Source organism: Callospermophilus lateralis, chromosome 19 (assembly GCF_048772815.1).
Source record: "Callospermophilus lateralis isolate mCalLat2 chromosome 19, mCalLat2.hap1, whole genome shotgun sequence".
Classification (NCBI taxonomy): Eukaryota; Metazoa; Chordata; class Mammalia; order Rodentia; family Sciuridae; genus Callospermophilus; species Callospermophilus lateralis.
This window is the reverse complement of record NC_135323.1, coordinates 17,496,698-17,521,133: the sequence shown is the minus strand read 5'-3', so window position 1 is coordinate 17,521,133 and position 24,436 is coordinate 17,496,698. Positions and strand designations below refer to the sequence as shown.

At 48.6% G+C, this 24,436-nt stretch overlaps 1 protein-coding gene across 9 annotated transcripts in view; it reads left to right on the top strand.

Moving 5' to 3' along the window:
• Positions 1 to 21,567, top strand: part of Arhgap17 (Rho GTPase activating protein 17) — an 85,339-nt gene extending 63,772 nt beyond the window's left edge. For 3 of the 9 annotated variants that reach the window (XM_076840710.2, XM_077106100.1, XM_076840709.2), the window contains 7 exons: positions 1,295 to 1,408; positions 3,577 to 3,668; positions 4,858 to 5,014; positions 6,816 to 7,049; positions 7,980 to 8,149; positions 12,955 to 13,575; positions 20,736 to 21,567. In XM_076840710.2, the coding sequence (XP_076696825.2) occupies positions 1,295 to 1,408; positions 3,577 to 3,668; positions 4,858 to 5,014; positions 6,816 to 7,049; positions 7,980 to 8,149; positions 12,955 to 13,575; positions 20,736 to 20,866 (1,519 nt within the window). In that variant the 3' untranslated portion in view covers positions 20,867 to 21,567. Of the gene's footprint in view, positions 1 to 1,294; positions 1,409 to 3,576; positions 3,669 to 4,857; positions 5,015 to 6,815; positions 7,050 to 7,979; positions 8,150 to 12,954; positions 13,576 to 14,540; positions 14,649 to 16,286; positions 16,336 to 20,735 lie in introns of all 9 variants that reach the window. The other 6 variants (XR_013089456.2, XR_013089454.2, XR_013089457.2 and 3 more) reach the window with 5 other exon arrangements.
• Positions 21,568 to 24,436: the final 2,869 nt, after the last annotated feature.

Sequence of the window (24,436 nt, the reverse complement as noted above, 5' to 3'; positions counted from 1 at the left end):
AGTGAACTGGTATCTGTAATACTCCTCATTGATTAATTTAATACACAGCTTGAAATTGCAAAACTCTTAATCTATTCAGTGCATTATGATGGGAACTCAAGTACAGTTCTTAATAGGTGGGAATTTGACCTTTCAGTTTGCTTATTGTGCTCTATAATTTGTACTTTTTAAAAATACGGAACATATTGACATAGTTCAAAACTAAATGTACACATTGAAAAAGTCTTCTGTTCCTGTCCCCCAGCCACCTAGTCCTACTCCTGAGACACAGGCAGTGTTTACAGTTTCTTATGTTCTTCTCAGTAAGAGTCACTGCACATGCAAGCACATACGTTCGTGTATTCATTCTACACATGTATTTTTTCTCTTATTGCCTACTTTTTGAAAAACCAAATGGTAGTGTGTACCATTGCCTTCTTTGCTTGGCAGTGAATACCTGTTGGAGATTTTTCAGTGTTAGTACATGATGATTTTGTATGGTTATATGGTATTCCACTGTAGGAATACTGTGATTCACTTAACTAGCTCCTGATAGAGCTAGTTTATTCCTAATGTTTTTATACTACTGTCCTTACATAAGAGCATATATCTATTTGGTAAATTGGATATTTTCATAATTGCAAAATAAAGTTTTCAAATACAGTTTCCTTTAAGCAATATAGCTAGGCTTTTTTTTTCTTCTTCTTCTTCTTTTTTTTTAACTGTATTAAAATGTATTGAGTGCCAGGCACAGTGGCATATACCTGTAATCTCAGTGCTTCAGGAGGCTGAGGCAGGAGAATCACAAGTTCAAAGCCAGCCTCAGCAATGGCAAGGTGCTATGCAACACAGGGAGACACTGTCTAAATAAAATACAAAAAAAGGGCTGGGGTTGTGGCTCAGTGGTCAGGTGACCCTGAGTTCAATCCCTGGTATCAAAAAAAGAAAAAGAAAAAAAATAGATATATTTTATATATACATATATTATATTGAGCCCATTGTTAGTCACAATGTAATATATTTAGGGATAGAATAGATAAGATATGAATGAGAATTAAGTTAAAAATATATAGCAAGGAGTGCGTATATCAAAGAGATTTTCAGTTAAGCTATTTTTTTCTTTAAAGCCCTAATTTTTCACTTTTCTAAAACAAATTACACAAGAGGTATGTAAAATGCTTTCCCTGAGCCAGACTCTGATGTGGGAACTCTGCAGTTAGCCCTTGAGTGAGCTGGGGTTGAGCATAGGACAGAAGGGTCATGTCTGCCGCTGTTTCAGAGGGGATACGCTTACCCCTTCTCTTTTTTTCCATAGGTATTTAATCAAGTTCCTTGCGAAGCTCGCTCAGACTAGTGACATTAATAAAATGACTCCTAGCAACATTGCAATCGTGTTAGGCCCTAATTTGTTATGGGCCAAAAATGAAGGGTAAGTAAACTTCCCATATCATAGTACTTCACTTCCTCCCTTCTGCCTGATGGGTAAACAGACTGATAACTCAAGGTATGCATTTTAGATAAAGATGTTCTTTAGGGTGTTTTCAAGTTGACTTTTCTATTCAGCAGATATTCTCAGGGCACAGCTGTAAGCTGAGCACTGTCCCAGATGTTGGTGACACAAAATATATGTCTTGTCCCTGTCCTCCAAGAGTCCCTGTTCCTGGGCAGCCAGGCAGCTCTGCACCTATAGTACAGTGTTGAGAGGATAGGGAGGAGAGAGAGAGAGAGAACGAACACACAACTTTACTTCCTTAGGGTCTCTGGCTTGGCCTGAGAATCAAGTTGACATGATACAGATTAACAAGGGAAAACTATACAGGTTTTACATGGACGTAGTAGCCCCACATAGGAGAGTGCAGACTCAAAGAGGTGGTTAGAACTGGATGCTCTTGTACTGAGTTGGACAAAAGTAGTAAATTGTGCAAGCATGACAAGACAAAGGGCCTTGGCTGGTCATTGTGGGCCCTGACTCAGAAGATGAAGATGAGTGGAACCAGGTTGGTTTGTACAGATTTCCTGCTACCTCGACACCCTGGTGAAAAAATGTTTGTTTCCTCCTGGTTTTGGAGAGGACATCTTTCACATGCGAGTAGTTATCTCCTGCTTGAGGAAGAAAAGGGAAAATCAGAGTGCTTTTTGTTCATGGACCCTTTTTCAAATGCCTTTACTTCAAAATAAGCTTCAGGCCATAGGGGTGTATTTTGGGTGTCACACTCTGCCAGCCTCCCATGTCACTGACTTCACTAAGCTCCATGGCAGCACTGATGAAGAGACAGTTTAAGCTGAGAAGCTCAGGGAAAGCCCGGCTGGGAGTGGCCCCCGAGCTTCACCTGGGTGAACCAGTGTTGTCCTGTAGCTGGCACCTGCACCCACCCTCTCGGGTGTGCCCCATCGTATTTCAGAAAATATTTATAAGGTTATTCAGTAAAAATCCAGTATCTTAAAGCAAAATTAAGGTAAGTAAATATACAGTTAGCTACATTGATCATATCTTATGGCAAATAAATTCCAGGCCGATTAAAGACTTAAGCAACTTAGTGAGGCTCTAAGTACTTAAGACCCTTTCTTAAAATAAAATAATAATAATAATAAAGAGGGCTGGAAAGTTAAGTGACTCAGAAGTAAGTGCCCCGGGTTCAATCCTTGGTACAAAAAAAAAAAGACTTATAAATACTGTTACATTTTTTTAACTTTAGGGACAGAGAAGGAATTTCTAAATATGAAAACAGAGCAAGAAGCAGTGCACTTAAAGTTGATAATTTTGGCTCTCTACCAGATACCAGAAAGCCCCTTAAGCAAAAGCCTACTCAAGGCGCTGGGGATGTGGCTCAAGCGGTAGCGCGCTCGCCTGGCATGCGTGCGGCCCGGGTTCGATCCTCAGCACCACATACAAACAAAGATGTTGTGTCCGCCGATAACTAAAAAATAAATATTAAAAAAATTCTCTCTCTCTCTCTCTCTCTCTCTCTCCCTCCCTCCCTCCCTCCCTCCCTCCCTCCCCCTCTCTCTCACTCTCTCTTTAAAAAAAAAAAAAAAAAAAGCCTACTCAACCAGGAAGGAATCTGGGGGGTGTTGCTGAGGACCGAGCCCGTGCCCTCCTGACGGAGCTACGTCCCCTTATATAATAATAATTATTCATTTTCTTCCTTTTGTGATCTGGCACCAGACACTTTCAACTTCTGGGCAGTCATCTGGGGTCTAGAACAGGCGTATGGCAGGTGGTCTTCAGCGTCGCGCTGGGAGTTCATGTTTTTGGGGCACGTTGTGGCAGCACATATTCTTGGGGACATTATAGGCAAAAGTGGTTTGAGATGATCTTAGGTCTTAGTATGATGTGGCTCCAGGAGGAAAAGGCAGCCCTTGTCATTGCCCATCTTGAAACCAGCTTCACTGCTCCTAGGACCCTGTGTAGGCTGAGGAGGAATAATTGAGTTGGGGTCATTTTTCCTCCTGGGAGATGGTTAGGACCTTGTGGATTTCATTTTCCAGTGTATTTAAATATTTTGGCTTTTAAAAATAATGGAAATGCCCTGACACAATCTCGAAGTCAGAGGCTGCCTCGGGGAAGCATTTTCATTTTGTGAACTTCCTCTGCAGAACACTGGCTGAAATGGCAGCGGCCACATCCGTCCATGTGGTTGCAGTGATTGAGCCCATCATCCAGCACGCAGACTGGTTCTTCCCTGAAGGTAATCACCACTTCAGTTCCTTGGCTGCCAGGCAGTGGGCGATGGTTCAGCAGGTCTTCACGGTGATCCCAGATCACCTGGCTTCCTTTTCACACTTCTTTCTCCTCTTTGGTCCTTTTTGACATACTGATAATCTTTTTATTTTGTCTTCACTTGGTTTCACTAAAACATTCAGCCAATATTTAGTGAATACACTGCTGTGTGCTTGCTGGTGAGACATGCTGTTCCTCCAGAGGAACTGGGCCCCTGGGGAAGGCAGCCGTGCAACAGATAAATTACTAGAAGGAGGGGCCAGAGAGAGGGGACAGACTCAGGTACGGGAAAAGGGAGCCAGGGACTGCTCTTGAGAAGAAATGACCTTGAGTATCCAGGAACCTTCCAGGGGAAAGAGGGCTTGTTGCTCTCTGGCTGGATGGCTGGATTTGAGCAGAGGTGGAAGATAAAGCAGGAAGGGGCGACTGGGGCCCGTGAGTGAGGAGCCGAGTTCACCGTGTCAGGGAATTAGGGTGTCATTCGCAGGGGAGAGAGTTTCAAGCTACCTTTGTTGTAGTTCTGGGACCCACAGAGCTTCCCACACTTCCTTGGTGGGTACTGGCTGGGTGTGTGCAGGGTCCAGACCTCAGCCCGGCTTCCCTAGAACAGCCCCCCTGCCCTGTCCCCGGCAGCATGAGCCCCCTCACTCCAGGGTGGTGCTCATCTCTTCTCCACTGTCTCCCTGTCCTCAAGAATCATGCCTCTCTCATGTTGGTCACCTAAGGATACGTGGCTGAGTGACTGTCAGCCTTCTGCCCAAGAGTTCCCTCCAAGAAAGGAATCTTGCAAAAGCAGCCCTTGATAGTCCTTTCATTTCTGTTCTATATCAAAGTGTAAGTATTCCTCACATTTTTGATGATCAAATAAGTAATGTGCACTCATGGTCCTCTTCTGTTTTCCATGATTTCTTTTTACGAAAAGAGAAGCAGAAGAGCTGTGGGACTTCCATTCTGACTCCTGCCCCCTCCCTGTCTCTGGTTCTCCTTACCTCCCTCTGGGTTGATCAAGTGTTCTTCAGGTGACAGTGCCAGGGCTGCCACTTCGTGAAGCAGTGAGGGCTTAGGACTGAAGGGCGAGGTTCCTGTTCAAATGGGGTGCTTTGGCCCCCCACCCCACCCTGCCCCGTGTCTCATGCTCCTGTTGGTTTCTCTCGCAGAGGTGGAGTTTAATGTATCAGAAGCGTTCGTGCCTCTCGCCACCCCAAATTCCAATCACTCGTCCCACACTGGAAACGACTCTGACTCGGGGACTCTGGAGAGGAAGCGGCCGGCCAGCATGGCGGTGATGGAAGGGGACTTGGTGAAGAAGGAGAGGTGCGTTCAGACTGCCCAGGCAAGCAGAGTGGGTGGCGGTGAGGAAGATGGGGCCCTTGTTAGCCCCTGTGCACCCTCGACTGATCAGAGTCAGACCATTCAGGAATCGGGATGCAGGTTGCTCCAGGCCCTAGTCTGATCAAGAAGTAGGGATGTGGCTTATCAGTTAATCGTGCGTGTGCACTGCGCTTTCCTGATAGCCTGTGACACCCTCTACAGCGCCATGGCATCACACACACCTCACAAGCTCACCTAAATGCATTGGACTGGCAGAAAAAGAGAGGAAGGAAAAACCAGTTGACAAGTGGGACTGTGGTCCATGACTGTATGTGAGAACAAGCCACATCTCACAGGGAGGTGGTGATTTTCTGTTTAAAAGAGGCACATTGTTGGTGTTACTTGGCCTCGCAGTGGAAGCCGACCACTGAACTTGGTGTTCAGCTGGAGAAATCACCTTGTTTGCCCCATCTGTGGGGAAAATGTGGCCGTTCCAGTTTGGTAAGAGGCAGTGTGTCCACACTAGTCTCTGTGGGCAGTTTGTGAGATGGTCAAGGGAAATTGAGACTATGCCTTCTGGCTTCAGATGCCAGCTTGTCCCGTGTGTGTGATGAGATGTCCTGTATCCCAGGGCATCCTAACTGCTCGAGTTAGGAGGCCTGTGTGAAGTAACCTGCTTTTCCTGTGCCTATGTGATAATGTCACTAGAAATAGTTGATGTTAAAACTAAACAACATGCTCTTGTACTTGTTGCTCAATCTTAAAGTTTATAGAGAGGTGTGTGGGAGTTGTCTTTTTTTTTTTTTTTTTTGCAGTACTGAGGATTGAACCCAGAGATGCTCTACCACTGAACCACATCCCTGGTCCTTTTTATTTATTTTTAAATTTCTCACTAAGTTGCTGAGGCTGGCCTCAAACTTACTCAACCTCCTGAGTTGCTGGGATTAAAGGCATGTGCCACCACGCCTGGCCAGAATGCACTTTTTTTTTTTTTAATGTAGAAGTTTCATTACCTGAACCCTCATTCACACTTTAAAGTAGTGATTCCTGGTGAATGTTATTTTGTCTATAACAAAATTAGCTTTTGTATATTTGAAGCTACAAACTGTGGTGTTACAAGTCCTATCACATGACACAGTTCCGGGTTACCTGCCTGGGTGGACTCTCCCTGCCAGCTGAACATGAGCTCTGACACGCTTGCATCTTTTTTTTTATTTTCTGAACTGAGAAAAAGGGGTTTCAAGTTTGTATACCTGCAGGCTTAAGTGGAAAGTGAGACTTCCTTCTCTCACCCTCCAGCCACCATCTCCTTCCCAGAACTAGCTCTTTCCAGCACCCTTCCTCTGCACACCCTGCCTCTGCCTCTTCACTAGGATGGGAAGCAAGTCTCTGCCTTCGTCCCAGTGAAGAGGCTGACAGTGTGGCAGCCTTACACTGCCCACTTCAGGATCTGGCTGCCGCCTCGTTTCCCAGGCAGGTTTGAGGTGGAGTGAGGAGTAGGGAAGCAAGCCCATCAGCATGGCTCCTCAAGGAGGCCTGCCAGTTCGCTTTCAGCCGCTCACTCACACCAGGTGGATCAAGGACTTTGATCAGTCTAGGCCCTTTGGCTTTGCTCAGGTCTAGAGCTAAGTTGAATTGCTTGCTTTGGTGTTGGGGGGATGGCCATGTGTACGGTCCTCGTCACATCCCTGCATGCCAGGCAACTTGGGCGGCTGTTCCCATGTGTGGTTTAACACATGTGGACCTTGGGCTTCTGTCCGGTAGTCGGCTTGTGTGCTGTGCTGACTGTTTCTTCTCTCTGTAGCTTTGGTGTGAAGCTTATGGACTTCCAGGCCCACCGGCGGGGTGGCACTCTAAATAGAAAGCACATATCCCCCGCTTTCCAGCCACCGCTCCCGCCCACGGACGGCAGCGCCTCGGCTCCAGCAGGCCCAGAGCCCCCTTCCCAGAGCTCTAGGGCTGAAAGCAGCTCAGGGGGTGGGACAGTTCCCTCCCCTGCGAGCATACTGGAGCAGGGGCTGAGCCCGGGTGACAGCAGGTAAGGGAGCTGATTCTGCCGGCACTGGAGGCTGGATGCCCAGCCTTTGTGCAGGTGGTGGCCTTTGGGCATGGCATTTGTCCAAGAGTCGTTCTGGTAGAGAGTGAACCAGATTTGCTCTCACTCCCCTGATTGGCAAAGGGCAGAACAAAAGACTGCAAATGGCTTGCTTCTGTTTTCAAAAGAAGGCAACGTGTGCTTGCGTTCTTTGCCATTCTGCTCTGGTGTTGTAAACTGGAGGCCATAGGCATTAGCAGTATGATGGACCGCCTTTCACCTGCGTGATGTGTAGCTGTCACTGTTCATGTGTCGTTTGCTTGTCGTCACGCAGTGTGCTAACTAGCAAGCGTTTGAGTGTAGCAAGTCTGTCAAGGTATAGTATTTCTGGCATTTATCACTTATTCTCTCATCCATTAATTCACCCAGTCAAACAGATTCCGAGACCTGAAACGTGCCTTGTAATTGGACCAGGCCTGCTAGTTAACCAGACCCTCCCCACCTTAGGATCGCCCTTGGAATCTTACACACCGGGCCTTCCATTTCCATGGGGTTCTCTTCTTACAGATCCAACCAATCACACATCAAAAATATTTTTAAAATATTTCTTATGTTGTATTTTTTTAAAATGTAGACAATTTTCCTTGTCGTTCCTTAGACAATACAGTATAACTGTTTACACAGCATTTGCATAGTATTAGGTATTAGAAGTAATTTAGAGATGATTTAAAGTATATGGGATGTTATAGGTAGGTAATATTCAAATACTACACATTTTTATATCGGGAATTTGAGCATCCTTGGATGTTGGTGTCTACAGGGGTTCCCCGAACTAACCCCCCTGGGATGCTGAGGGATGACTGTATTTTATACTATGTTTAGCTCTTCTAGCAGGGAACATCTGACATCTAACTTGACTTTTACTCCCTTTAGTCCTCCAAAACCCAAGGATTCTGTATCTGCAGCTGTCCCTGCACCAGGGAGAAATAGCAGTCAAATGACCAGTGGCCAAAGCCAGGCCCAGACAGGTGTCAGCTCCCATCAGCTCTCTGTCGGCCCAGCTCACAACGCTGCTGGTCCCAGCCCTCACACGCTGCGCCGGGGTAAGTGACCCTCTGTGCTCGTTGCCCTTGCGGAAGGCTTCAGCCCCCCCGCCTCCCCCAGTGTTGGTGCCAGGGTCCAGGTTGTGGGGCTTTGGGATGGATCTTTTCCTTATCTGTTATAAAATGGCAAGTAGGAAAATTAGTCATGAAAGAGAAAAAGCATTTAAGAAAAATGGGGGGAAAGTAGCAGAAAAGCAGACATTTAAGAATGTTTCCCTTAGGAGCTTCCAAGCTTAACCAGTAGAAAACTCTTTCTCCAGAAACACTCCCAGTTTCCAGGCCTTCGCTCCATCTGAGACCCAGCAGTGTCTACACTGCTGAGCTCTGTGGGCTGGGAGTCACTATCCTCTGATTTGGGGTCAGGGCTTCCTGGGTCCTGATTGACAACATGAATGGCTCCTGCCTGAGCCCCTTCAGTCCACCCAGCAACGAGGTGTCTCTTTCAAACATAGAGACCATGCCATCTCTTGGTGACGCTCACCTGTGGCCTCCTTGCCCCCTCCCTCCTGGACCCTGTTGGACTAGCCGGGACTTCTGAGCACCCCTCTTTGACTCTCTTCTTTCTGCACTCCGCTCTCAGTTCCTTGGATGTGCTAAGTTCAGTCATTCCTTAGAACTTTTGCACCTGTTGTTTTCTCTTCTGGAACATTCTGTCCCATATCTTCACATGATCCTTCTCAGGCCTCAGTTTAAAGGGTCACTTCCTCTGTGAAACCAACCTCTCTCTCTACCATATACACAAGTCATTCTCTATGATGATACTCTTTTTTAGAGCATTTTTCTCGATTTACAAGTTTCTTTGTAGCTTATTTCTATTCCCTCTGAAGCTCTTCAAAGACCTCTTAGTGAGCTGAGTGCTCACCTGTCCCAAACACCCCAGCATTCCCAGCCCTGTCCTGTGCTCGTCACAGAGTAGTCACAAGTGTGACTGCACGGCACACACTTGTGAGTCTGGGGGTGGAGTGCCTCTAGAGTGTGTCTAGAGAAGCTAGAGGTGATATTATTCTCCCTTCCTGAAACATTCAGTAACATCTGGGGGCACTTTTGTGGTGATAGGTGGAGAGAGGGCTACTGTTGGCATCTTGTGGGCAGAGGGTCGGGATGGTGCTGAACACCCTGTAGAGCACCCGGCCCAGGTCGTCAGCAGTGCTGAGGTTAGAGATCATGGTCTAGAAAGGGGCCTGACTCAGTGAAGGTGCTCCTTAGCCTGATAGTCCTACAGGAGCCGCCATGCCCTGCATCCTAGCCGCTAGCTTATGGATGATCCTCACTGCAAAGTGACTTGTAGTTTTTAGTAGCTCAAAAAATAACAAGTTTATTGTAGCAGGTGCTGGTTTCATGTAGTGAGGAACATATTGCTGAGTCCATATTCTTCTTATCGTCTTCTCTGTAACCAGGACTGGGGAAGTAGAATCAACAACAGTTTATCATTGAACAAAACTCTACTTAGTTGGAATGATGAGCATATAAACATGAAGAGCCCTTAGAGGAAAAAATTCTAATGCACACAAATAGCCAGGTGTCTCCATTTTCTGTTGCAATAACAGAATACCCAAGGCAGGCAGAGGTTTATTTTGGCTCACAGTTCTGGAGGTTGGGAAGCCCAAGGGCACCTTGCCAGCATCCACGCAGCTTCTGGTAAGGGCCTCGTGCTGCTTCAGCTCCTGGTGGAAAGCGGAAGAGCAAGTGGGCATCTGTAGAAGACAGAGGGCAAGTGGGCATCTGTAGGGATCCTGGGTAGCTCACTTCTTCATGCAGGAAGGGCTGTGGCAGCGCCCCCTCAGCCTCACCCGGCACGGCCACACCAAGGAGTTAAGGTTATATGTGCAGGTGCAGGGGAGTTACAGCAAGACAAGTGTCAGCCCCTGTGAACAGAAAGAGGCAGGTCAATAGAGAAGAACCGAGAGGAAGTTCCACCACAGGCAGGAGTGGGCCGCAGCACCGCACAGGGAAGTCATCTGTCCTACTCCAGGGTCAGGGCCTTAGAACACCACATGACAAAAGCCACGCAGGAGCAGGACCTCCTGGGCCCCTGTGTGGAGGTGCGTTAACCCAGCAGAGCCAGTTTTTTCTCTTATCAGATCTGTTCTTCAGCTGATGGCTTGAGTTTAGGAACAGTGTCCAGTTCAGTGTCCATGGGCCACGTTCAGTGTCCAGGGCGGCTGCGTCTGTGTTCAGTTTGTGGTGGCTGCTTTCTGACGACACTGCTCCTATGCTCCCCACGCTCCCTGAGGGCAGCTCCCCTGCGCAGCCGTCTGCCCTGAGCTTGCCCAGCTTTGAGGGGCACCTGCCTGTCCTATCCACCTCTGTACCCCGCCCCAGAATATGTGTTTGGCCAGAGTCAGTCAGCGTGGAGGGTGCTCATGCTCAGATGTGTGTGGACCGTGACCCGCCCTGGTGGCCGCAGCCCATGTCCCCACTCCCCGGGCTCTCCTCAGGCCTTGTTGCTCCCGCTTTGTGGCTGAGCTCCTGACATGTAAATCGGGTGACTGCACGGCACACACCTCAGTGACTGGTCCAGCTGTCCGCAGGGCCCCATCCTGCTCTAGTGAGAAGCAGAGGTGGTCAGTCTAGAAGGCGGCTGCCCAGCCGGGTGAGCCCGGGGCAGGCCAGCGGCCATGGGAGGGCCTGGGAGGAGTGGGGGCGCAGAGCAGCACTACCAGAAGGTGACAAGTAACGGCCACTGCAGCTTCCCACTGTGATGAGGTCACTTGGGGATGGTGGTGGTCACAGGAAGGAGGAATTCAGCGGGCAGTTGGGCTGCTCGCACCCGCAGGCAGTTGTGATGTGGGGAAAGGCTCTGGGGGCTCAGTTCTGGCTTTTGCCTAAAGTCAGCTGGTTGAAGGCTGCTGACCCAGAAATAAAGGTGCCGACCTCAGGAGACATCGTGAGGGTTAAGTTCAGTGAGTCCCCTGTGAGTGGAAGCACCATGTCTGCACAGCATCGCAGACCTTGGGAGGTCTGCAGGGAGGAGGCACTTAGGGCAGCTCCTTTGTTCTTCCCAAGGCCCTCCTACCCTCAGGCCACCTTCATGTGCACCCTTGACCTGAGCCTGCCTGGCCCCAGGGGCCTCAGCTTCCAGGCCGTGCCTCTTCCCTGGCTCCCTGGCCCAGGCTCTCAGGCTTCCTGGAGGCGGTTCCATCCCCACCCCCCACCCCGCCTCCCACATACTCTCTGGTCTTCTGCAGGTCTTCCCCAGGCCCACCCATAGCCCTGCCACTCTGCTGTGGCGCTTCTCTTCTGAGTCCCACTGTACCCTGAAATGTCAGGAATGACTTTCAGTCAATATGAATTACAGTAAATATTACTTAAAACAGAAAATTGGACCTTTTTAAAAAGTTGCTTATGGCAACCAGGGTATGACTGATATTCCAGAGATCTCTTCCTTTATAAGCTGTTTAGCTTTTTTCTGTGGGAAAAGGTCTTCTGAGTTCCAGTATCAAAAATTCTAGGCCAACATAGCAGAGCAGACTTCACCTTTATCAACTCTGAATTCTGGGCTCTGTGAGCAGGGAGCAGGGACCCAAGCAGTGTAGGAAGAAGAAAGAGGATAAAGAATCCAGGGAGTCCACTGACATGGGTGTGAATCTCTGTTCTGCCATTTACTCACTGTGTAACCTCTTATGAAATGCTTGCCTTCTCTGTTGCTCAGTGTTCTCCACTGTGAAATGGGTATAACAGTGCTCAGGTGGTGCAGGTGATGTTGGGAGAGTGACTCGTGTTCCTCTGTGTCCTTCATTTCCTTCTCCCCTTCTTGTGGGATCAGTGAGCTCTCAGCTGAAATCATGAAATGCTCAGGTCCCTGGTTTCTGCCCGCCTCTCCCGGACACTAACGAGGTTCCAGATCTGTTTTCTCCATCCCATCCTCCTCAGTGTCAAGTTCCCAGCCAGGACCTCCGCTTGTGTCAGGAGGAGAGAGATGCTATCACTTCTCTTGAGAGAAACAATTCTAAGGCAGCTTTTCCAGATTTATTTGTACTTTTATCTAGATTGTATCTGTTAACCCAAGTTATTCTGGAATTGATAGAATTTCAGTTATTAACATAAGTCAAGCCCTCTGGGAGGAGACTGCTTGGGGTCAGGCCACTGTGGGGAGGGGGGCCACCACGCTGCTCCCCCGCTTCTTCCCATGCTCTGGGGCACCCAGGGAGGGGCCTGGAGCAGCGTTTCCCTGGTGGTGTGGCAGCCTCTAGTAACTGCTTTTTCTTTTTTTTGATCTTTTTAAAATGACAGGTCACAAAGGGTCGAGTGTGTGTAATGCTCTTAATGTTTTTAAAATACATTGTTGGTTTTGTCATGATTTTTGATTTACCATGCAGTTGAGTTCCCACTCCCCTCCACCCCGCTTCCCCTGGTGTCACTGTCTGACGTCACCAGGGTACATTTATCACAGCTAAGGTACCAGTCTGGTTCCCAGCTGTTCATTAAACTCCAGTGACGTTCGTCTCCCCATCCTGGAGGCCCAGTGCCGAGTGCTCATGGTTCCTCTGGTCTGTGGGTCTGTGACGCTATCTCAGTCTTCCCTTGTGTTGGTCTGACTTTGGCCACTTGAGGAGGGGTGGTCAGGCGTCTGGAAGGAAGTCCCTCCCTTGGTGTTGGTCAGCTGGCCTTCTGGTGGCTGGACTGGGGCTCCAGGTCCTGGGGAGGGAGACAGAGGCGCTCTCCCTCCTCCCAGCAGGCGCATGAGGTCAGCACCGCTTGTCCCTGTCTGCAGGGACAAGCTCCTTGGCCTTGCTCCTGGCTGAGGTGGTGCTGGCTGTCACTCTGCTGCTCTTACTAAAAGTTCTTTTTTCTCCTTTGTGTAGCAGTTAAAAAACCTGCTCCAGCGCCCCCGAAACCGGGGAACCCGCCTCCTGGCCATCACGGGGGCCCGAGTGCTCCAGGAGCGTCTCAGCTTCCACCCAGCCTGTCACCAAAGCCATCCGCTCGAAGTCCGTCTCCTCCCCCACAGCACACAGGCCCAGCCCCAGGCCAGCCCTCGGCCACCTCCCAGCTCTCTGCACCCCGGAGGTACTCCAGCAGCCTGTCTCCAATACAAGCACCCAGCCACCCGCCGCCACAGCCCCCCACCCAGGCCACGCCGCAGGGGCACAGCAAGCCGAGCAGCCAGGGCCCACCCACCTCCATGACACTGCCCAGTGAGCATGGACTCGAGCAGCCACCCCACACCCCTCCTCAGACTCCAACACCCCCCAGTACTCCACCCCTAGGAAAGCAGAACTCCAACCTGCCAGCTGCTCAGACCCAGGTGGTGAGTAACCCTGAGGCTGCGCAGACACATGCTGGAACCCTGCCGAGACCCAGGCCAGTACCAAAGCCAAGGAACCGACCCAGCATGCCCCCGCCCCCCCATCCTCCTGGCGCCCACTCTGCCGGGGACAGCAGCCTCAGCAGTGCAGCACCAACAGCTTCCAAAATAGTGACAGGTAAGTAGGAGTCACTCTCCCCTGCCAAACATGCTGGCCCCCAGCCAGGTGCTCTTGAGGTTTTATTGACACACAGCCACGCCCAGCAGTCACATCTGGTCTCTGGCTGCTTTTGTGCTAGAACAGCAGAGTGGTGTGGTCGTGGCAGGTCATGTGGCCTGCAAAACTGAAATCCACAGCCTGGCCTTGAAGTTGGTTCAAGATTTCTAGTCGTATTACATGTGTCAAACCTATCTCCATTTGCATGTTTCTAAATGTGATGACTTTTAATCCAGGTGGATCGTTTCTTAGTAAAAACATTCATAGTGAATGAAGAATTTCAGGTATAACTTTAAAAATCCTGATCATGCCAAGTTGAATGTGCTGGAAGGCAGGTCTCAGAGCCTGATCCTAGCAGAATGCCACCTTCCAGTGGCACAAGAGGGAAGAATTGAGATTCCTTGCAGCCCCAGTGCCAGCCTGTTTTGAGAGGTGATGGTTGTGTGAGTGGAGCAGACCCCCAAATGGGATCTCCTGCAGGAACTCTAGAACACGACCATTTTCTTTAATCATATTAAAAACCATTTTCATCTCAGATACTCAAATTCAATATTTAATTTTAAGTATGAATAGATTTTTAGTGTTTTTAAAATGGCATTAGTAGCTCCACATCAATTCTTCCAGCTATAGATTATTCTAGATGGAGGCATTTTTGGAGAAGCCACTGAAATATTCCTCTGGGCTCTCCAACCATCCCAGGTGGCTTCTCAGTGGAAAATGAGCCAACAGTACACCCAAAATGGGGACCCAAGATGATAAGGTTAACCAACTTCAAATAATATCTTTCAATAGCTTTATTTCCCCCCAGGAATGTGATGCCTCGTTTGCACATGTTATCAATGGTTAATGACTTTTCTTATGACACCAGTGTTATTTTGAAAACCACAAAGCCACAATGGTTTGTTTGCTTGTTTGTTTCCCAATAGATGTCCTTCCTAGTGCCCTCACAGGTGGGGAAAGTGTCCAGGACTAAGGTCTGTACCCCCCAAGCAGCTTGACCGCAGCTCCAATGCTCCTGCTAAGCCATGTTTCGTGTATGTGCTTTGGACTTTGTGCTCCAGAGTGGCCCTTGACCCGCGCCATGCCAGTCAGCAGGCCGTCCGTGCCATAGCATGTGGACATTCCTCTTGTGTTTATCAGAAGCACTTTGAGCTGCAGTGCTCCAAATCCGGGCGTAGATGTCAGTAGAGGGAGAGCTGCTTTCAAGCCGTTCACGTAGGATGCTAAAAATTGTCCTTCCTGTTGGTAACACAGCCCGATGCTCTGCCCAGTGCAGTTGGCCTCCAGTGCAGTTGGCCTCCCACTGATTGACTCATCAGCATCCAACCAAGAGGACTCGAGTGACAACAGCACAAAAACTTGTGTCCCTTAAGTCCTAGCTTTATTTTATTTTTTTCAATCTTAAGTGCAAGTTTAACTGCATGGAGCTTCTTAATTGATGTCTGAAATCCTCAGGACCAGGTGGGGAAACCAGTCTTCCCCCAAGATCCTTTACTGAATTCCTTGGAATCCCTTTGTAATCCAGCATGCCGACATTTTGCTTTCTTAAACCACAATGAGCTTTTTAAAAGGCGCTGTGAAGCTCATCTGAACCTGCCCTTGGACCTACATTTGCTCAGCAGAAGCCTCTCGTTAAGAGTGTGATTGCCTTCATCACAGCCAGAAGCATTTTATGGGCCATGCTGTAAGAGCACCCCAACTTCTGCTCGAGCAAGACTCCTATAGGCAGCACAAGGGAAGGCTAGAGTGTGACTGAAAACATGGGGGAGTCACAGGCCCGAGCCCACCTTCCTTATTACCTGGTGACTGACCTGAGTCTGGGAGTGCCCAGTGGGTGTGGAAATCGTTTACAGTGTAAAGTAACTGAGCCATAATCACTGTTAAAGGATTAACGCTTAGTACTTGTGGCACCCCGGCATTTTATTTCTAGATCTTTCGTTTTTATTTAGATGGAAGACTACAAACCAGAATTCCATGTCTCCTTTAATAGGGTTCTTACCTGGGTTGTGTTTATGCCAGAAGGTTGTTCTGTTGATCAGCTACAACACTGCAATTCACTGTGCTTTGTAATTATTAGGCAAAATTTTCCACTTAAAAGTAACTTTTCCATAAGATACTAGCTAAATATTTAAAAGCCAGTCTATGCTGTGAGTTCTCCTAACACAAGACTCCAGGTCACCACAATTGTCTTGTATTACAGAATTAACCTTTAACATCTTACAATCCCCTGGATGCCGTTGGATGTACACAGAAAGCCAGCAGTTAGAGTCCAGGAGCTCACAGGGGTTGGCTTGCCTATTAGCCATTCTTGAACCTAGCACTGGGCTTTTACGGAAGGTAGTAACTTCCTTGAGCAGGTTCCTGTACCATGACATCTTGTTTTCACTTGGAAAACTTCAGATGGGCAATTTCCTGAAAACAGGCCCTTCATTTAGAGTATTTAATCTCAAAGAGCTGACACGAGGATTCTGGGATCAAGGTCAGCTCTCCGGGGATCACTGCCGCCACGCAGGCTTGGTGGCCAGTGCCTGGCAGCTCAGCACAGAGCAGAGCTCTGGAGAATGGAGGATCAGTAGGGTTTTAACTTCCTAAGGGAACAGTGTTCATCTTGCTGTGTTTAATAAGTTTTAGCAAAGAATATTCTAATTTAAACATTTCATTAAATAATTTAGATGTATGACCTGCCATATTCAGTCAGAACTGAAATTGGAATATGTAATGGTAAGGAAAAGGCACCTGATTGGCCAAAGCATTTTTGCTGCTGTCTGATCATATTTGTGCACTAATGCCTGTTACTAACCAGTCTCCCTAACCCTGCCTGCTTGCACCCCTACTAATAGTGCATGCACTAAGGAGGGCAGCTTGTCCATGCTTGCTGTGAGTCATCCTGAGTACTAAATGTGTGCACAGATGTGGATCAGGTGCCGCAGGGCTGGCCTCATGACTTCTAGAACTTCTGTTCTTTCCTCTATTGAACAGGCTTGAGGTGTAGTAGAAACAACATACACTGCGCCGTCAAGCATACCTGACTTAGCGTTTTAGCTCTCCATTACTCTGGGCAGGGGACAACCTGGTTGACCTCGGAAGTGGTGACACTTCCTCACAGGTGGATTAAACTCGGTGAAATAGGAAGCACCTGTTACAGTTCATAACACACAGGGTCAAATCTATGGCAGTTGTTTATTACATTTATCTAAACGAAAATGTTTTAGATCAAAGTTACATATTAGATGGATTCCTAAGTCAACGTTTATAGAACTTACATGCCCAGACCCAGCCTTCTAGGACCCAGAGCCAGGAGGTCAGGAGCAGGGCTCCTGTGTCCATATTTCAATTTCATGCACCACTTGGTTTTCCTATTAGTGTTTTTGTGGGTTAGAAAGACAATACCCTGCAGGAGAAGACATTTCTTACTGTAGGCAGTGAGAGGAGTTAGGAGAATACCCAGGGTCACAATGACGGAGTCACTCTTAAATGCCCATAACACTGGACAGTTTGCTGGCTCTCCAAGCGTCCTCTTTTAAAAATCAGACTCTTTATATTGTGAAATAATACATTCTTTAAAAATAGTATGGATGGATATAAAAAGAAATTTTGAGAACTAGAAATAATAAGAACTTACAGTTCTATAATTGGGGAAGTCTATTTTTATTCTACTTTTTAAAAATTCTGGTTTTTATGAAGGCAAGGAGGTGTGTGGTCACAATTATTTTGAAGTATACAGATTTTGATCCTGTGTTATTTTATTTTACATCTATGGTCTTTGCCATCTATGTTAGATGACAGCATAATATTTCAACTAGCAGATGGATCAGTACTAAGTGGCTTGTTCTTCTATTGGCAGTTTACTTTTAACAAGTAGATAAGAGAAATCGGGTCAAGTTAAATATCCAGTGAGACTTGAACAGAACCTCTCCTAGAATAATAAAAAGTTGAGTCAATGTCTTTCATGGATAAGAATATTCCTTATAGTCTTAAGGAGTGGTGAGGCCTAGAAGGCAGCCGTGCCTGTGGTCCCTGGGTCAGAGCTGAGGGATGGACAGTGGCGGTAGGGCTTGTCCACTCTGCAGCTGAGCCTGAAACTCTTCATTTCAAGAGTGGATTTGGATCCACTTGCTCACAGATGACCTTGCCCTCTTGAAAGATAGATTTATGACCAAAAACGCGCACTCAAAATCGCAAGGGTGACCGACTGTCCTAGAATCATACCCTAAGTATCAGGTTGCCAGTATAGGCCCTCAGAGGGCCTGCTTCCTGGAGGGAGACACTCAGGTCAGGAGGACCCGGGCTATGTGTGTCAGAGGCCCAAACCCAGGATGAACCATCTCCATTCTGCCTTTGGGCTGAGTCCGGTTACTGGGAATCTCTTTTCCAGTTTCTTGGTGGTTGTTAGCATCTGTTGTGAATTTAATTCCAAGCAATAAGCACAAAGACCAGCCCTTCTTGGAATGCAGATAGTGCATATATTCATAGGCGGAGGGTTGGAGAGACTTGGATTCTTTCATCTGTCTTTAAAATAATTTTTTCTCCTTTTTATTACAATGCACCAGAAAGTTTAAGACTGAAGCCATTAGCTCCTCAGGTGATGTCTTCTTTTTCAGGATCCTCACCCAAGAGCTTCCACACTCCCTTAGGGAGGAGGAAAAGCATTATGTAGATCACAGCCAGACTCTAGCCACGTGGCTTCGATCCCTTCAGACCTGCATTTTCCCATCCCGTGGGACAAGGAGCAGAGCCCTTGAGCTGCTGTCTGCCTCCCCTCTCTCCCCAGGGGAGTGGTGAGGGTTGATTGGCAGAATGCATGGGGAGCACTTAGCAAGCCCAGTGAGTCCTCCCGACCGGCGTACTCCCTCTCAGAATCCTCGCTGCACACATTGCCTCCCTCCTTCCTCCTGTTGTGTGCAAACAGATCCACTGTTTGCTTTCACAAAATGATACACGGAAGAATGAGAAAGGGGCTTGGGGAGCCAGGGGGATGACAGGAGCAGGTTGAGGGATTTTCCTAGGCCCTACCACACATTTTCCCCCGGATATTGAATTGTCTTCATTATAAATAGAAAAATTCAGAGAAGTAAAAATGGAGATGTTGTCCATGATGTGTGAGGTCTTATATGTAAATACAGATGTTAACAAGTAGAAACCCAGTCCGTATGTAGGTCTTTGCCTTGTGCATGCCCTCCAGGTTCCTTCTTAGCTCTGGGGGCTGAGAGGAAACACTGCTGCTTGGCACCATCTGTATTGTTGGGTCGGGTTGACAGGGAAAGGGTTTACAATTTCCAGTGTTTTTTTTTTGTTCCACTGTTGCCTTGAGTCCTGGCTCCTGTTGCCTAAGGACATTTAAGAAGGGAGGGTTGGTCACACCGGGTGACTCTTCGTGCAGCCATCCAAGTGTCCATCCAAGTGTCTGCTGTTTGTCAGTGGTGCTTCTAGGTACTGAGGATGTACTGTGAACAAGACAGATGTGCACTCTGTCCTGTTGACTTCCATTCTGCTGAGGACCATTCTGAGACATCCTCAGTTCTGTGCACACAGACTGCTTCTGACTGTGCCATTGTACAGAGCGCCTCAGCCCAGTGCAGTGGGATTTATAGTTACCTTAAGACCTAAATTGTCTGAAATAACATTGAGCGCTTGAATTCTTTAACACAAGGCACCTCCATAAATCTAGGAATTTCTCTGAGTTGTGATGCACAGCAAACCCTGAGGGACAAGTCTGCCAACCCTCCTAGAAGTCACTGTGAGGAAAGGGGTGCCCCAGGGAGAACTGTAGGGACAGGAGTGTGGAAGGGGTTGGGGACAGGGGTGAGTCTCAGAGCAGTGAGAAGGTGCACCGGCATTTGCCTGCTGTGCCTGCGTGGATGAGGAGCGGGGGAGACAGAGGCACTATCAGAAACAGCTCCAGCAGGGCAGCCTGTGCCAAGAGCAGGGAGAGCCACCTTCAGCCCACCTGGGAAGTGCTCCAGCAAGCCCACCTTCCATGTGGTTCCCTCCCCGCACCCTCCAGGACAGCTCTAACCTGACAAAGTAAAATCACAACATAGCTAAACAGTTCTCTTCCCTCAAATACCTAACAGAGCTTTTCTCATAATTTGCTAGAGCTCACCTCTACCTGACACTGAATCTTAGGGTTGGGCCCCCCACTTGTCCACAGGCTTCATTAACACCGTGTCTGTATTGTTCACTGTTGTGTCCTCAGCAGGTAGAACATGGCATGTGGTCAGTGCTCAGTAAATATTTAGTATTTGTTCATGAATGAATGAATTTAGGACCCACTAACCTCTCTGGGAAGAGAGCTGTGGTGGATGAAGGTGTCTTATCAGCATGAGCATGAGGGACAGTGGCTTGAGAACCATATATTTTCCATCTTACTAAAAGGAATTCTGGGGCTGGGAACTTGCATAACTCATGGTAGAGCACTTGCCTGGCATGTATGAGGCCCAGAGTTGCATCCCCAGCACTGGAGAGCAGGGGAGGGGGGTGATCAACCAAAAGAATTTCAGCCAACATAATAAGACATGAAAAGGGAATTTGATGTATAAGTATTAGAGAAAACTAATATTCATCGGAGATTTGGTAGTCTACTTAAGTTATTTTCAACCAGGGATGATTGGGCCCCCAGCAGACACTTGACAGTGTCTGGAGACTGTCAAGATAGTCACCCTAGGGGAAAAGAGCCATCTAGCATTTAATAAAGTCCATGGATTCTGCTTAATATCCTATAGTGCACAGAATAGCCCCACAACCCCAATAATTCAACCCCAAATTTTGCTAGCCCAAGGTTGAGGTCATAGCATTGGTAACAGGAGGAATCCCTGCTGATAGGAGATTTTATCTAGTGCATCAGAGGCCTTGATAAGGAAGAGGTTTCCTTTCTTCATTAAAAATCCTCTGAGGGTCTTGGCTCTGATGGCTGCCCAGGCTCACAAGAAGGAGCACCAGAGGGGATTGTGCCATGAGGGCCACTTTCTGGGATCTCCAAGGCTTGACTCAACTTCTCAGGGCTGCTGAGGTCTCTAGCAGGGGACTGTGTGCATGGGCTGACTCACCTTCCCAGCCTCGTCCCCGGGGCTCCCACACGTCGCCCCTCGTTGATACCATGTCTCCTTGTGTTTTCTGTCCAGACACCAATTCTAGGGCTTCAGAACCGCTTCGCAGCATCTTTTCTGAAATGCACTCAGACTCCGCAAACAAAGACCTGCCCGGCCACATTCTGCTGGATATAGACAATGACACGGAAAGTACCGCCTTGTGAAGAAAGCCGCTCCCAGCCGTCCCTCCCACCCTGTGGGCCGGAACCAGGCTGGGCAGACCAGACAGTGAATAGCTTTCAGTGGAGGAGAAAGGTCCTCCCACGCAGGACCTGGCCTTTTGCACAGCCCAAGGAGAGCGTGGAGGCCCACACTTCGAAGCTGCATGACCTGGGTCTTGAAGAAGTTGACTTTCTTTACCTGGAAGGGCAACCGTGGCAAAAAGTCAAAAGCAAAGAAGAACCTAGAGAGGACCAGCCTTCCTGCCGAGCAGTGCATAGGAAGCTTTGGCTACTGCTGTGAACGCAGGCGGCACCCACAGCAGCTCGGAGTGAACGAGAAGCAACGCGCCCTCTATTTAATAAAACCCTCAGCCATGCAGGTCAGTGCTGCTTGCTCCTGGGGCGCTCACCCTCATGTACCAGGAGGGAGCCCCTCCTGCAGACTTGCTGCAGAACCGTTTTGTATTAAGTCTGGTCTGTGTCTTCCCAGTCCCCTCAGAACCGTGAGCATCGATGGTGACTGCTGGATCTGTCACCTCATCAAACTGGACGTGACTTGTGCCTTGTCAGATTGCCAGAATGTAGAAAAATGTACTGTCTTTTTTTTTTTTTTAAACAATGTAATTGCTCCTTGATACGGACCGAACATTATTCTAGTTTCATGTTTAATTTGAATTAAATATTTTCTGTGGTTTATATGAAAACTTGATAATTCTTGGACGCAAACTAAAATGTGTGTGTGTGTGTGTGTGTGTGTGTGTGTGTGTGTGTATACGTACACACATGTGGGTGCATATTGTCACTTAGCCAAGTAGAATTGCTGATGGGTCATCTTAGGAGGTTCAATTGTAACTCAAAGCATTTGAAAAAATAGAGTGAAGTCGCTACAGTGAAAAAGGACACCAGGATCCCCCAGACCTCCAGGCTGAGTGTCCTGTGGCTCAGGCAGCTCTCGGGGTCTCACCAGTCCCCATCCCCTTTCTTGTCCCTCGAGGGACATAGACTGGGGGGTGCTCACTCTCACAGACTCGGCCTCCACAGGGCCAGGAAATACATCAGCAGCTTTAGCTGCCACAGGAGTCCCCTTTTCAGGGACTGGGGTGCTTTCTTGCCCTGCCACGTGTTTCCCAGGATTGAAACCCTTGAGAAGAGCAGGTGGGGAATTGGAGCCAAATGAGGCTGCAGTCTGGACCACTGTTCTCATGAAGACCCCTCCCCAGGGCCACATATGCACGGAGCGGGACACACTGCCAGAGTTGGCTGGCTAGGGCCGTCCATTGTTGGAGCTGTCAGCTGGGAGTGTCAGTGGCCTGCCCCTGGCTTGGGAGACACTGAATTTCCTTTTATCATGAACTTAAACCTGGCTTGACAGGAGCAACCACAGCTTTCTCTTCCTCCGAGTTCCCGGTGTCCCCCCGAGCACTCTCCACACTTAATTGCATCGAAAATCTGCACCCGTGACCCCCCCATGTGTTAAGTTTCTGTCTGCTCCAGACGCACTCTTCCTTCCTCCCCCTTAGCTATAGAGGATTCTGTATAACAGGCTGGGGCTCAGTGTCCAGCCCCTTCTCCACGGCGCCCAGCTGTGCACGGCCGGAGTCTTGTCTGCAGCACCTTGGAGATGTCTCCGGAGAGGTCTCCTCTGGGATGTCTGAGCTGAGCACTCGGGATGCAGGGACGCGGAGCACATGCTTGTCAAGGGGACGGCGTTGACATGCTCCCTGCCTGTAGCAGGTGTTCGTTATTGATGATTCTGATACACGACACACCAAACCCTCATTTTAAGGGCATCATTCAAGTTTATTCTGTTGTTCATGGCTCTCTCTTGACCTGACAGCTCCAGTCTTCGTAAAAATGAAAACTATTTGATGGGTCAAAGGTAAATACCAAACAGAAGCTACTGTTCATCATCTTTGGGGGTATGAGCCAGCAGGGGCCTGGTGGCTCAGAATTGGATGTTCTGAGCTGTCACTGTGTCAGCTGAGGGGTGGATCCTCTTTGTCATTCTGGAGCCCACAGTCCCTCCTGCTGTGGGAGTTGCGGTGCTTGTCACCTTGGCAGGCTCTTTTACCCTCTCCACTGCTCTAAATGGGCCAGAATCTGAATCCATAGCAAGCCACCCTGGCCATCCAGAAAGATGCTAGCTTCTAGAAAGATCCTGCTGGTTATCTGACTTCCTGATTGCTTCTTTTCCTTCTTTCACAATTTCTTAAAATGCTCTAGACCTGTGTGGCAGACCTTTTGTCCCTGTTCCTTCTGCCTCCGCCATAACACCAGTGTCCGAGCTGTTCCCCTCACCACACCCTGCAGCTCAGCACCCATGCGTTTAGTCCAGTACTCTGAAGGCCACAGAGGTTCAGAGAGGAACCCTGGCTGCCCTGACTGTGCTGTGTTCTGCCCCGTGGTCACTCCAAGAGTTCAGAGGTGGTTGGAATGACCCAATCCCTGGACTGTCTTATGGCCCTGGTCCCCAGGGGTCTCATGGATGGACCCCTTGTTCTTCTCGGGGCTCTAGTTCCCAGTGAGTTCATTTTTGAAGGTATCAAAGCCTCCTCCTGGTTTTTCTTGCTGAGGCCCACTTCCACCATTCCCCACCACATTCTGGGGCCTTCACCCTCTTCTTTCAGGATCTTCCGGATCCTGCTATGTCATCTCTTCACTCCAGGTGGTCTCTGGGACCTACAATCCTGGGGTCTCACAGGAGACAGTAGTAGTACTCATTGACTGGGATGTTTCTAGACCAGTGGCTTCCACTTTTCCCCTCTGACATGCGTGGAACTAGGGAGTGAGTCCCCCAGCAAGACAGACTGAGGTCACCATTCATTAAACAACATGTAACAACGGTGACATCCTGGCAGGGCTTAGATGTGAGGTGTCCACAACAGCTCATTCGTGAGACAATGAAGGAAATTTAGAGGGAAATGAATGGGTTAGGAGGGCCTTAACCTAATCAGTGCATTAATCAATCCCCTGATAGGGACTAGCTGGGTGGGGACTGGAGGCGGGTAGGGTATGGCTGGAGGAGGTGGGTCAGTGGGGGGATGTCTCTGGGTTTATATTTTGTCCTTGTAGAGAGAACAAAGCAGAGCTCTCTCTGCTTCCCAGTGCCATGTCCTCAGCTGCTTGCCTCCACCACACACTTCCGCCATGATGTTCTGCCTCATCTCAGGCCCCGAGGAATGGAGTTGGTCATTGTTTTAGTCAGATTTTTCACTGTTGTGACTAAAAGACCAAACCAGAACAACTGTAGAGAAGAAAAAGTTAATTTGGGAACTCATGGTTTCAGAGGTCTTCGTACACAGCCAGCCAGCTCCATTCCTTGGGACTTTAGATAAGGCAGAGGTCATGGTGGAAGAGTGTGGCAGAGGAAGCAGCTCACAGGGTGGTCAGGAAGCAGAGAGAGGTGGAGACCTCTCCACTTGCCAGATACAGATATATACCCCAAAGCCACACCCCCAGTGCCCCACCTCCTCCCGCCACACTCCACCTGCCTTCAGCTACCACTCAGGTGATTAATTCATCAGTGAATTAATCAGGTGATTAATTCACTGATTGGGTTAAGGCTCTCGTGAC